General features: G+C 45.0%; 1 protein-coding gene across 1 annotated transcript in view; it reads left to right on the top strand.

Annotated features, from left to right (window-relative positions):
• LOC139581652 (actin-binding LIM protein 3-like) overlaps positions 1–13297 on the top strand; it is a 94368-nt gene extending 81071 nt beyond the window's left edge. The window contains exons 16-23 of the mRNA XM_071411637.1: positions 1574–1647; positions 1919–2087; positions 10350–10379; positions 10588–10640; positions 10866–10935; positions 11050–11057; positions 12012–12092; positions 12259–13297. Coding sequence (XP_071267738.1) covers positions 1574–1647; positions 1919–2087; positions 10350–10379; positions 10588–10640; positions 10866–10935; positions 11050–11057; positions 12012–12092; positions 12259–12372 — 599 coding nt within the window. The 3' untranslated portion in view covers positions 12373–13297. The remainder of the gene's footprint in view (positions 1–1573; positions 1648–1918; positions 2088–10349; positions 10380–10587; positions 10641–10865; positions 10936–11049; positions 11058–12011; positions 12093–12258) is intronic.
• The last annotated feature ends 698 nt before the right edge of the window (positions 13298–13995 follow it).

Genomic DNA, 13995 nt, shown 5'->3' with positions numbered 1-13995 from the left:
AACCCTACACACAGTCAGAGTCTGACTCCTACCCCTATCCCAGATCCCCTAAAGGTATACCCTACACCCTACACCCTACACCCTACTCTCCAGAACCCTACACACAGTCAGAGTCTGACTCCTACCCCTATCCCAGATCCCCTAAAGGTATACCCTACAACCTACACCCTACACCCTACTCTCCAGAACCCTACACACAGTCAGAGTCTGACTCCTACCCCTATCCCAGATCCCCTAAAGGTATACACTACAACCTACATTCTACACCCTACACCCTACTCTCCAGAACCCTACACACAGTCAGAGTCTGACTCCTACCCCTATCCCAGATCCCCTAAAGGTATACCCTACAACCTACACCCTACACCCTACTCTCCAGAACCCTACACACAGTCAGAGTCTGACTCCTACCCCTATCCCAGATCCCCTAAAGGTATACACTACAACCTACACCCTACACCCTACACCCTACTCTCCAGAACCCTACACACAGTCAGTCTGACTCCTACCCCTATCCCAGATCCCCTAAAGGTTATACCCTACAACCTACACCATACACCCTACTCTCCAGAACCCTACACACAGTCAGTCTGACTCCTACCCCTATCCCAGATCCCCTAAAGGTTATACCCTACAACCTACACCATACACCCTACTCTCCAGAACCCTACACACAGTCAGTCTGACTCCTACCCCTATCCCAGATCCCCTAAAGGTTATACCCTACAACCTACACCATACACCCTACTCTCCAGAACCCTACACACAGTCAGTCTGACTCCTACCCCTATCCCAGATCCCCTAAAGGTTATACCCTACAACCTACACCATACACCCTACTCTCCAGAACCCTACACACAGTCAGTCTGACTCCTACCCCTATTCCATTTCCCCTAAAGGTTATACCCTACAACCTACACCATACACCCTACTCTCCAGAACCCTACACACAGTCAGTCTGACTCCTACCCCTATCCCAGATCCCCTAAAGGTTATACCCTACAACCTACACCCTACTCTCCAGAACCCTACACACAGTCAGAGTCTGACTCCTACCCCTATCCCAGATCCCCTAAAGGTTATACCCTACAACCTAGCTGCTAGCCATGTGAAAAGGAATCTCTCATCTTCAGTCCTGCCCTTGGTTCTGAATTTGACGGGAGAGGCGTGGTGGGTGGTCTTGCGCTGAACTAATAATCAGGATTGACGTACCTTGGGAACTACAACATTGCAGTGAATACCAATGACATTTCTAACCATACTACTAACAGTTGTTTTTACGTTACCATCGGTTACTATATCTCAGTCTTCAAAGAGTAAGCCATTCCTAAGGATCTCTCTCAATCTCTCTCTCTTTCATTGTTTCTCTCTCTTTCTCTCTGTCTTCCCCTCTCTCTCTCTCTCTCTCTCTCTCTCTCTCTCTCTCTCTCTCTCTCTCTCTCTCTCTCTCTCTCTCTCTCTCTCTCTCTCTCTCTCTCTCTCTCTCTCTCTCTCTCTCTCTCTCTCTCTCTCTCTCTCTCTCTCTCTCTCTCTCTCTCTCTCTCTCTCTCTCTCTCTCTCTCTCTTTCCCCAGTTCTCTGTGCTCCTAGAAGAAGGTACTCTACAGGAGGAGATGAAGAGAGCTGGAGTCACAGCAGTCTTCAAAGAGTGAGACTCTCTCTCCCCCTCTCTCCCTCTCCCCCACCTCCTCTTTCTCCCCTTCTCTCATTATTCCATATTTACTCTGCCTACAAATTTGTGGGAGATTTGTGGGATAATGTTTTTTAGTTATTCTCTTAAACTTTCTCTCTCTCCATCTCCCCTCTCCCCCTACCTCTCCCCCCATCCCCCTCTCTCTACCCCTACTTTCTCTCTCTCTCTCTGTCTCTTGCTGTCTCTGTCTCTCTCTCGACTCTCTCTCTGTCTCTCTCTCTCTCAGATCCAGAGTGGTATAGGGAGGATGATCCTAAAGGAGGAGATGAAAGCTAGATCTGGTTGCTATGACAACGACCCTTGGGGCAGCACTCGGAACTCCCGCAGCGGCAGCAAGGAGACTCTCACCACTGCCAGCTACAACAGCACCGGCTACAACAATACTGTTAATGGCTGTATGTCTGTGTGTGTGCGAGTGTGTGTGCGCGTGTGTGTGTCAACCCAGATCCTTTATGAGCTTCAATATCTACTGCCAATCATAAATGCAGGGGGTTGGGAAGATAGAGGGATGGAGAGATGGATGTAGGGGTGGAGGAATGAGTGATTGGGAGGAAGGAGGTCAAGGTAGCTGGAAGGCCTGAGGTTATTTGTATTTGTATTTATTATGGATCCCCATTAGCTGCTGTCAAAGCAGCAGCTACTCTTCCTGGGGTCCAGCAAAATTAAGGCAGTTTATACAATTTTAAAAACATTACAATAATTTCACTACACACTATGTGTTTGTGTTTGTGTGTGTGTGTGTGTGTGTGTGTGTGTGTGTGTGTGTGTGTGTGTGTGTGTGTGTGTGTGTGTGTGTGTGTGTGTGTGTGTGTGTGTGTGTGTGTGTGTGTGTGTGTGTGTGTGTGTGTGTGTGTGTGTGTGGGTGTGTGTGTGTGTGTGTGTGTGCCAATGTTTGTGTTGCTTCACAGTCCCCGCTGTTCCATAAGGTGTTTTTTATCTGTTCTTTCAATCTAATTTTACTGCTTGTGTCAGTTACTTGATGTGAAATAGAGTTCCATGTAGTCATGGCTCTATGTAGTACTGTGTGCCTCCCATAGTCTGTTCTGGACTTGGGGACTGTGAAGAGACCTCTTGTGGCATGTCTTGTGGGGTATACATGGGTGTCTGAGCTGTGTGCCAGTAGTTTAGACAGACAGCACGGTGTATTCAGCATGTCAATACCTCTCATAAATAAAAGTAGTGATGAAGTCAATCTCTTCTCCACTTTCAGCCAGGAGAGATTGACATGCATATTATTAATATTAGCTCTCTGTGTACATCCAAGGGCCAGCTGTGCTGCCCTGTTCTGAGCCAATTGCAATTTTCCTAAGTCCTTTTTTGTGACACCTGACCACACGACTGAACAGTAGTCAAGTTGCGACATATCTAGGGCCTGTAGGACCTGCCTTGTTGATAGTGTTGTTAAGAAGGCAGAGCAGCGCTTTATTATGGACAGACTTCTCCCCATCTTAGCTACTACTGCATCAATATGTTTTGACCATGACAGTTTACAATGCAGGGTTACTCTAAGCAGTTTAGTCATCTCAACTTGCTCAATTTCCACATTATTTATTACAAGATTTAGTTGAGGTTTAGGGTTTAGTGAGTGTTTTGTTCCAAATACAATGCTTTTAGTTTTAGAAATATTTAGGGCTAACTTATTCCTTGCCACCCACTCTGAAACTAACTGCAGCTCTTTGTTGAGTGTTGCGGTCATTTCAGTCGCTGTAGTAGCTGACGTGTATAGTGTTGAGTCATCCTCATACATAGACACTCTGGCTTTACTCAAAGTCAGTGGTATGTCGTTAGTAAAAATTGAAAAAAGCAAGGGGCCTAAACAGCTACGCTGGGGAATTTCTGATTCTAACTGGATTATATTTGAGAGGCTTCCATTAAAGAACAGGCTCTGTTTTCTGTTAGACAGGTGATTCTTTATCCACATTATAGCAGGGGGTGTAAAGCCATAACACACATGTTTTTCCTGCAGCAGACTATGATCGATAATATCAAAAGCTGCACAGAAGTCTGAAAAAACAGCTCCCACAATCATTTTATCATCAATTTCTCTCAGCCAATCATCAGTCATTTGTTTAAGTGCTGTGCTTTTTGAGTGTCCTTCCCTATAAGCATGCTGACATTTGTTTACTGTGAAATAGCATTGAATCTGGTCAAACACCATTTTTTACAGATGTTTACTAAGGGTTAGTAACAGGCTGATTGGTCGGCTATTTGAGCCAGTAAAGGGGGCTTTACTATTCTTAGATAGCGGAATGATTTTAGCTTCCCTCCAGGCCTGAGGGCACACGCTCTCTAGTAGACTTAAATTGAAGATGTGGCAAATAGGGGTGGCAATATCGTCTGCTATTATCCTCAGTAATTTTCCATCCAGATTGTCAGACCCCGGTGGCTTGTCATTGTTGATAGACAACAATAATGTGTTAACCTCTTCCACAATGACTTTACGGAATTCAAAAGTACAATTATTGTCTTTCATAATTTGGTCCGATATACTTGGATGAGTAGTCTCAGCGTTAGTTGGGCTGCCAGACTTAATTGCCATAGCTTTTGCCTCATCCCTCTCAACCATACAAACCATACAAGCAATCCAAGGGGATTTAACCGTTTTTACAGTCATTTTCTTAATGTGTGCATGCTTATTAATAACTGGAATAAGTAGTTTCATAAATGCGTGAAGTGCAGCGTTTGGTTGCTCCTCATTACCCTCCACAGACCAGCAAATATTCTTTACATCAACATATGAATCATTACAAAACGTATTGTATGACCTCTTATACACTATATTAGGCCCAGCCTTTGGAACTTTGGTTCTCCTAGATATGGCTTTTATACTGTGATCACTACATCCTATGGATTTGGATACTGCTTTAAAGCAAATATCTGCAGCATTAGTAAAGATGTGATCAATACATGTTGATGATTTAATTCCTGTGCTGTTTGTAACTACCCTGGTAGGTTGACTGACAACCTGATCCAGGTTTAAGGCACTGGTTACAGTTTGACGTTTTTTCCTGAGTGGGCAGCTTGATGATAGTCAGTCAATGTTCACCCAGAAAATATACTTCTCTGATGATATCACATACATTATCAAGCATTTCACACATATTATCCAGATACTGACTGTTAGCACTTGGTGGTCTGTAGCAGCTTCCCACCAGAATGGGCTTTAGGTGAGGCAGATGAACCTGTAGCCATATTACTTCAACAGTATTTAACATTAGATCGTCTCTAATATTTACAGGTATGTGGTTCTGAATATAGACCGCAAAAGCGCCTCCGTTGTCATTTCTATCTTTTCAGTAGATGTAAGAACCATGTATTGCTACCACTGTATCATCAGAGGTATTATCTAAGTGAGTTTCAGAGATAGAATATGAATGTCATCTGTTACAAGCAAGTTATTGACTTCATGGACATTGTTTCTTAGGTTACATATGTTAATATGGGCGGTTTTTAGCACTTTTCTGGGTTGATTGATTGTTTTTAATGCTTTACTGGGAAGCTTTCAGAGGTAGACTTACTCATGTTATTTACATTGGAGTCTTTCTACTATTGCACACCGCCTCAGTGCTAACAGTGTAACTCTGTTTTATAGGCTCATGATTACTGCTTACAATAGCTGTAGAATAAACAGATGTATTCGGGGGAATTAGGGGTACATAAATTAAATTACTTACATTGCGTTTGCCAATGCCCCTAAGATTATGTACATTTGATGCAGCATTATGATGACTCATTGTCACAATGGTAGGGATTAACTGAGCTGGTCTTGGATCATTTACCAGTCATTGTTTCAACACAGCCTTGAAATGCGTGAATAGAGTCCAGGAGCCAAGATGATTTGGATGGAGTCCGTCATTCCTGTAGAGTATCTTCTGTTTCCAGAAGGTGTCAAAGTTATCAATAAAAGTGACTCCAGCAGAGCTACAGTAGTCTTTTAACCAGATGTGTAATGCCAGCAGTTTGCTGAATCTTTCACACCCGCGGATCAACGCTGGTACTCGACCTGAAATTATTGGCAATTTTTTGGAGTCTTATAATGCTAAAATCTGTTCTTTAAAATCCATTGTCAAATGTTCCGAGCTAGCCCTCCTGATGTCGTTTGACCCCACATGGACTACGACAGTGTCAGCTCCCGGCATCTGTGGTAGAACAGTAGGAAGCAGCCTTGTGATGTCCTGTACTCATGCTCCTGGGTAGAACAGTCGTACGCAGCCTTGTGATGTCCTGTACTCGTGCTCCTGGGTAGCACTATAAGGGCACAAGGCGAGATCCACATGCAGACACGGGAGGCAGATGGTTAGTCTCTGATATTTATTATATTCCAAGGCGTAGGCAAGAAAATGGTCATGGACAGGCAAAATATCAAAACCAGGTCAAATTCCAGAAGGTACAGGCAGGCTCGAGGTCAGGGCAGGCAGAATGGTCAGGCAGGCGGGTTCAGAGTCCAGACGGGCAAGGGTCACAACCGGGAGACTAGTAAAACAGAGAGAAGAAAAAAGCAGGAGAATGGGAAAAACACGCTGGTTGACTTGACAATCAAGACGAACTGGCAACAGACAAGCAGTGAACACAGGAATAAGTACCCAGGGACTAATGAGGAAAACACGTCACACCTGGAGGTGGGTGGAGACAATCACAAAGACAGGTGAAACAGATCAGGGCGTGACAAGCACAGGGTTTTTGCCTTGGGGACCAAGATGTTTCTCACCATAGATCTGCCGACGTTGTTGAATGGGCCGGTCTCTCAGGCAGCCTCACGGACTGGTGAGGCTGGGAGCTCCAAGGATCTGAACCCGAGGTAGAAGCCACCGGAGAGGGAGATAGAACCGAGGACCAAGACACAGGTACCTCCAGATCCGATCTTGATTGGGAAGGCACCAAGTACGAAGGCGCCGGAACCTCTGGATCCAGGGCGGCAAAGCTGTTTCTGGTCTGTGTCAGGTCCGGGCTCAACATCTCCAAAGAGACCCCATTGCCAGAGGACACTTTCTTCGACTTCCACGGCGAGTGACGTACCTCCATGGCTGGTTTGTTGGGTCGAGAACAGCTCCGTTCTCCAGGGAAGGAGGAGACCCCTTCAGGGACTAGGATGTGGAGAGCCGCCATGGTGGTGAAACTTCCACCAGATCAGAGTGGCGTCCGGCTACTGGGGTGGAAGAAAAATAAAAAGTAGGTGGGTGTGGGTTCCACAGTAGCTGATGTAGGTTTGCTACTTGCTTGCTAAGAGTAGCTACTTCGCTCCTGTAGTACTCCGCAAGCAAGCAGTTGCTACATTGAAAGTCAGCGTGGTCCACATTGTCCCGGGAACAAAGCAAAGTCAACACAGCTCCTGCAACGCTGGAAACGTTCGATAGCGGCCTCCATTTGAGACTGCCGAGCCAGCTAGGCTACCTGGGCTTTTACGTCTCTCCCCCTATACGGAATCTGGAGAGATCCCGGGGCAGATAGCAACGCTCACAGCTATTTAGCCCAACAGAGCCGCAGGATCCAAAATAAATAAAAGTGTATAAAAACACTGTCAGCTTTTAAACCGAGGTCTTTAGTTAAGGTTTCGACAGCGTTCAACAAGATGGAGAGAAACCGGTGAGCTGGTCTCTCTGGGTACGTCAACCATTTGACTTTGCCTCTGAAACTGTATTTTTTTCCCCCTAGTCAGATTGTGGTGACTATAATGCATGTTTAGACGGAGAGTCTATGCCCTTAGCTCACTTCATAATAATTGTTCTCTCTCCCTCTCTCTCTCTCTCTCTTTCCTCCTCTCTCTCTCTCTCTCTCTTTCTTTCTTTCTTTCTTTCTCTCTCTCTCTCTCTCTCTCTTTCGCTCTCGCTCTCTCACGCTATATCTATCTCTAATCTCCTGAACCCTCTCAGCTGGCGTCCCATATTGTGGTTTATTTCTGAGTAGTAAGAGGTGACATGCTTCTCATTCTTCTGTCTCATTAAATCAGCTCAGAAGGAAGGGGACTCGGATGGGATGGGCACAGACCACAAACACTGCAGTGGGATTGAAACGAGGTTGGAGTAATAACATGTTCAACTACTTAAGACATTGGCTCCAATCTAGGTTGTACCTTTAGATTCATAGAAAGTTATCAACTAACCCTGGCCTGGTCTGTTTTGCAAGCGTTTCCCCGGAAGTATCACAATGTTGTGCCTCTGGGTTTAGAAACTCTGTGGTGAAACTCTTCTCTAGCTGAATGAAGGCCTTTGTCAAATTTCTTAGGAGGTTCTCTCTCTCTCTCTCTCTCTCTCTCTCTCTCTCTCTCTCTCTCTCTCTCTCTCTCTCTCTCTCTCTCTCTCTCTCTCTCTCTCTCTCTCTCTCTCTCTCTCTCTCTCTCTCTCTCTCTCTCTCTCTCTCTCTCTCTCTCTCTCTCTCTCTCTCTCTCTCTCTCTCTCTCTCTCTCTCTCTCTCTCATTCTCTCTCTCTCTCTCTCATTCTCTCTCTCTCATTCTCTCTCTCTCTCTCTTTCTCGCTGTCTCTGTCTCTGTCTCTCTCTCGCCTCTCTCTCTGGACTCTCTCTCTGTCTCTTTCTCTCTCTTTGGACTCTCTCTCTATGTCTCTTTCTCTCTCTCTATCTCTCTCTGTCTCTCTTTATCTTCAAATCAAATCAAATTGTATTTGTCACATACACATGGTTAGCAGATGTTAATGCGAGTGTAGCGAAATGCTTGTGCTTCTAGTTCCGACCATGCAGTAATATCTAACAAGTAATCTAACAATTTCACAACAACTACCTTATACACACAAGTGTAAAGGAATGACTAAGGATATGTACATACAAATATATATGGCTGAACGGCATAGTCAAGATGCAGTAGATGGTATAGAGTACAGTATATACATTTGAGATGAGTAGTGTAGGGTATGTAAACATTATATAAAGTGGCATAGTTTAAAGTGACTAGTGATACATTTATTACATACAATTTTTAATTATAAAGTGGGTAGAGATTGAGTCAGTATGTTGGCAGCAGCCACTCAATGTTAGTGATGGCTGTTTAACAGTCTGATGGCCTTGAGATAAAAGCTGTTTTTCAGTCTCTCAGTCCCAGCTTTGATGCACCTGTACTGACCTCGCCTTCTGGATGATGTCGGGGTGAACAGGCAGTGGCTCGGGTGGTTGTTGTCCTTGATGATCTTTTTGGCCTTCCTGTGACATCGGGTGGTGTAGGTGTCCTGGAGGGCAGGTAGTTTGCCCCCGGTGATGCGTTGTGCAGACCTCACTACCCTCTGGAGAGCCTTACGGTTGTGGGCGGAGCAGTTGCCGTACCAGGCGGTGATACAGCCCGACAGGATGCTCTCGATTGTGCATCTGTAGAAGTGTGTGAGTGTTTTTGGTGACAAGCGAATTTCTTCAGCCTCCTGAGGTTGAAGAGGTGCTGCCGCGCCTTCTTCACAACGCTGTCTGTGTGGGTGGACCATTTCAGTTTGTCCGTGATGTATACGCCAAGGAACTTAAAACTTTCCACCTTCTCCACTACTGTCCCGTCGATGTGGATAGGGGGGTGCACCCTCTGCTGTTTCCTGAAGTCCACGATCATCTCCTTTGTTTTGTTGACGTTGAGTGTGAGGTTGTTTTCCTGACACCACACTCCGAGGTCCCTCACCTCCTCCCTTTAGGCCGTCTCATCGTTGTTGGTAATCAGGCCTACCACTGTAGTGTCGTCTGCAAACTTGATGATTGAGTTGGAGGCGTGCATGGCCACGCAGTCATGGGTGAACAGGGAGTACAGGAGAGGGCTGAGAGCGCACCCTTGTGGGGCCCCAGTGTTGAGGATCAGCGGGGTGGAGATGTTGTTACCTACCCTCACCACCTGGGGGCGGCTCGTCAGGTAGTCCAGGACCCAGTTGCACAGGGCGGGGTCGAGACCCAGGGTCTCGAGCTTAATGAAGAGTTTGGAGGGTACTATGGTGTTAAATGCTGAGCTGTAGTCGATGAACAGCATTCTTACATAGGTAATCCTCTTGTCCAGATGGGATGGGGCAATGTGCAGTGTGATTGCGATTGCGTCGTCTGTGGACCTATTGGGGTGGTAAGCAAATTGGAGTGGGTCTAGGGTGTCAGGTAGGGTGGATGTGATATGGTCCTTGACTAGTCTCTCAAAGCACTCCATGATGACAGAAGTGAGTGCTATGGGGTGATAGTCCTTTAGCTCAGTTACCTTCGCTTTCATGGGAACTGGAACAATGCTGGCCCTCTTGAAGCATGTGGGAACAGCAGACTGGGATAAGGATTGATTGAATATGTCCGTAAACACACCAGCCAGCTGGTCTGCGCATGCTCTGAGGCCGTCTGGGCCGGCAGCCTTGCGAACACGTTTAAATGCTTTACTCATGTTGGCTGAAGGAGAGCCCGCAGGTTTTGGTAGCGGGCTGTGTCAGTGGCACTGTATTGTCCTCAAAGCGAGCAAAGAAGTTGTTTAGTTTGTCTGGGAGCAGGACATCGTGGTCCGCGACGGGGCTGGTTTTCTTTTTGTAGTCCGTGATTGACTGTAGACCCTGCCACATACCTCTCGTGTCTGAGCGGTTGAATTGCGACTCTACTTTGTCTCTATACTGACGCTTAGCTTGTTTGATTGCCTTGTTCTCTCGTTCTCTCTCTGTCTCTCTCTCTCTCGCTCTTTCAGTAATCCTGTTTTTTCTCCTTTCTCTTTCAGCTCCTCGATCCAATTACAGCCTAGACAATGGTGAGTACAACAGTAAAACAGCATTACATACATGAAATCCATATGTTTGTAAACATCGCCCTCTACTGTACATTGATGAGAGAGACATGAAGGCACATTCAGGTGGTCGTGCATCTCTTTCCTGACCTGCTCTGATATTTTGACATGTATATATGACCCCCAACTGTAAAGCAATTATGACAACTTCTGACAGCATCCTGTTTTCTAGATTCGTACAAGTCAGCCTCTCTACCAGGATACAGGCGGAACGGTGTCAACAGGGTGACCATCAACACTATACTATTCTTTATTTATACAGTTATGGTCAAATATATTGAGATTAAAGTATCTTTCGACAGAGAGACCTATTTCTTGGAGACAGCAACCAAAAATGATTTACATACAGTTGAAGGCTGTAATTCAAGCTTACCTCCTAGTTGTCATGGAAGCTTACTTGACAAACACAGCTGTAGCATCACTAACAGGTCTCTGTGTGTATCCCTGCAGCCCCAGAGTGCAGCCCCAGACTACTACCAGCAGTATGACAGCAGCAGTGATGTCAACTGGGGAACCAGAGGTAGGAGTGCTGTATAACCTCCCTGGGTTCAGGTCTCAATACATTTATAACATTGTGGGATTTCCTTATTGCATGATTGTAATCAGGTATTTTTCCTATTTTTCTCTCCTACAGAATACAAGGTAAGGGTCTGAAAGTTGATTGTAATGTGGAGTGGACTGTCAAGCAGTCGGCTTCAATAATCAGAAGGATGTAAGACTGTTCTCTAAGTGGTGTGTGAGGAACCACTGGTGGGGAGAATTCCATTCCTACTGGATCACAAAGACTGGGGTTTGTTCATACAAAGGCAATAGGACACTATAGGCCAGTATAGCTGCTCTCTCTCACTCCTGGCCCAATGACCCTACCAGAGGAAGCAGCAGTAGAGTTATGGCATCCTGCCCTGGTCTGCCCTAGTCAAAGGGTCATACTGTAGGTCACAGGGCAGCTTCCACAGTCAGGACCAGGGCCCTGTTTGAATACTTTAAAAACACACCCTTCCCTCCTCCTTTCCTTGAAGTAATCACTGATCTAACACAAATTTATAACTTTAAGAAATTGCTTTCACCCAGCTATGTCAGATTAGGAATTTTCTTCAAGGGAGAGAGGAAGGTAAATGCATTCTTAAAGAATTCTAACAGGACATGTACTGACATAACAAAGAGCTTCCAGGTCAAGAGGTCACTGGACATTTCTCTCAGCCCATCCTGACCTTTCGATAAACTTTGTGTCACAAATTCCAAATTCTGCTTCCAGTCCGTATGAAAAGAGGTTAAGAGAGACTTGCTGAGAGAGAGTAAATGGAAGGGCCGCCAAAAATCATCTCATTCTATAGAACACCTCTGCTATGTTCCATACAATGGGTTCTACGCTGTGATTGCAAAGGAAACAGCTGTTTTATGACTGAGACATCTGCTGAAGCTTTTCATCTCACGTGGTTTGGGGTCAATTCCATTTCACTTTAATCAATTCAGGAAGTACCATGAAATTCAAAGTATTATCAGAATATGAATTGGAATTTAAGTGTACTTCCTGATTTGACCCCAACCCTGTTGACTACATATATCTTCTAACTCTATCTGACCTGTCTGTTGCAGGTTTACCCGTATGAAGTGCTAATCGTGACCACCAGGGGGCGACACAGAGTGCCTAAAGATGTAGACAGAGCCAGACTAGAGGTGAGGTTAAGATCTGGCTTAGTTTGGTGTTTGATTTTCCATTAAATAATCTGTTCAATGCTGCCTCCTATCCTTACGAAAAGTTAAAGGTCACTATTCCAGACATTATCCACATAGTCTACATGAGCCATACTACAGTGTCTCCCCGTGTTTCTCTGTCTTCCAGCGTCATCTGAGTCCCGAGGAGTTCCTACAGGTGTTTGGGATGGCCATGGCAGAGTTTGACCGGCTGGCTCTCTGGAAGAGGAATGAAATGAAGAAACAGGCCCGACTCTTCTAACCATGGAGAGAGAGAGACAATTAGAGGAAATTGAGAAAGAGAAACTGTTCTAATTAAAGAAAGAGAGACTGTTAATGACAACAGAGATAGAGAGAGAGAGAAAGAGACTTAATGAAAACAGAGAGAGAGAGCGAGAGCGAGAGAGAGACTGATAATGAAAACAAAGATATATATAGAGAGAGAGAGAGAGAGAGAGAGAGAGAGAGAGAGAGAGAGAGAGAGAGAGAGAGAGCGAAAGAGAGAGAGAGAGAGAGACTGTTAATGAAAACAAAGATATAGAGAGAGAGAGACTGTTAATGAAAACAGAGATAGAGAGAGAGAGAAAGAGACTTAATGAAAACAGAGAGAGAGAGCGAGAGAGAGACTGATAATGAAAACAAAGATATATAGAGAGAGAGAGAGAGAGAGAGAGAGAGAGAGCGAAAGAGAGAGAGAGAGAGAGAGAGACTGTTAATGAAAACAGAGATAGAGAGAGAGAGAAAGAGACTTAATGAAAACAGAGAGAGAGAGCGAGAGCGAGAGAGAGACTGATAATGAAAACAAAGATATATATAGAGAGAGAGAGAGAGAGAGAGAGAGAGAGAGAGAGAGAGAGAGAGAGAGAGAGAGAGAGAGAGAGAGAGAGAGAGAGAGCGAAAGAGAGAGAGAGAGAGAGAGAGAGAGACTGTTAATGAAAACAAAGATATAGAGAGAGAGAGACTGTTAATGAAAACAGACATAGAGAGAGAGAGAAAGAGACTTAATGAAAACAGAGAGAGAGAGAGCGAGAGCGAGAGAGAGACTGTTAATGAAAACAAAGATATATAGAAAGAGAGAGACTGTTAATGAAAATAAAGATATAGAGAGAGAGAGAGAGAGAGAGAGAGAGAGAGAGAGAGAGAGAGAGAGAGAGAGAGAGAGAGAGAGAGAGAGAGAGAGAGAGAGAGAGCGAAAGAGAGAGAGAGAGAGAGACTGTTAATGAAAACAGAGAGAGAGAGACTAAATGAAAACAGAGATATAGAGAGAGAGAGAGAGAGACTGTTAATGAAAACAGAGATAGAGAGAGAGAGACTTAATGAAAACAGAGAGAGAGAGAGAGAGAGAGAGAGACTGTTAATGAAAACAGAGATAGAGAGAGAGAGACTGTCAATGAAAACAGAGATAGAGAGAGAGAGGGAGAATTTACATCAGAATGAGAATGTTGCTGCAGAAAGACAGACATACAGAGAGAGAGACAGACAGACAAGCAGACAGGCAACAAACAGACAGACAGATGTAATCTCACTGCCACAGACTCAACTAAACCCTCCCCACCACTGTCCAGGGTCCAGAGAGAGAGACAGAGGGGGAGACAGAGGGAGAGACAGAGGGGGAGACAGAGGGGGAGACAGAGGGAGAGACACGGAGGTCAGGAGACTTTTGGCTTTGCCTTACTATTGTGGATTATTTTATAAACTGTTAGTGTGCAGCACCAGCAAACTGAATGACTAGAATGTAGATATCATTTACACCACTTTATCAGAATGACTGAATAGATGGATAGATGGATGGACGAATGAACAAACAATGCTTTTGTTTTAGTTTTTAAAATGGTGCTTACTGATGATCATTTCTCCTTTCCTTTTTTCTTCTTTCACTTTATCA

Source organism: Salvelinus alpinus, chromosome 7, assembly GCF_045679555.1.
Source record: "Salvelinus alpinus chromosome 7, SLU_Salpinus.1, whole genome shotgun sequence".
Taxonomy (NCBI): Eukaryota; Metazoa; Chordata; class Actinopteri; order Salmoniformes; family Salmonidae; genus Salvelinus; species Salvelinus alpinus.
Note: the sequence above shows the minus strand (reverse complement) of the source record. Positions and strands in the feature narration are given on the sequence as shown.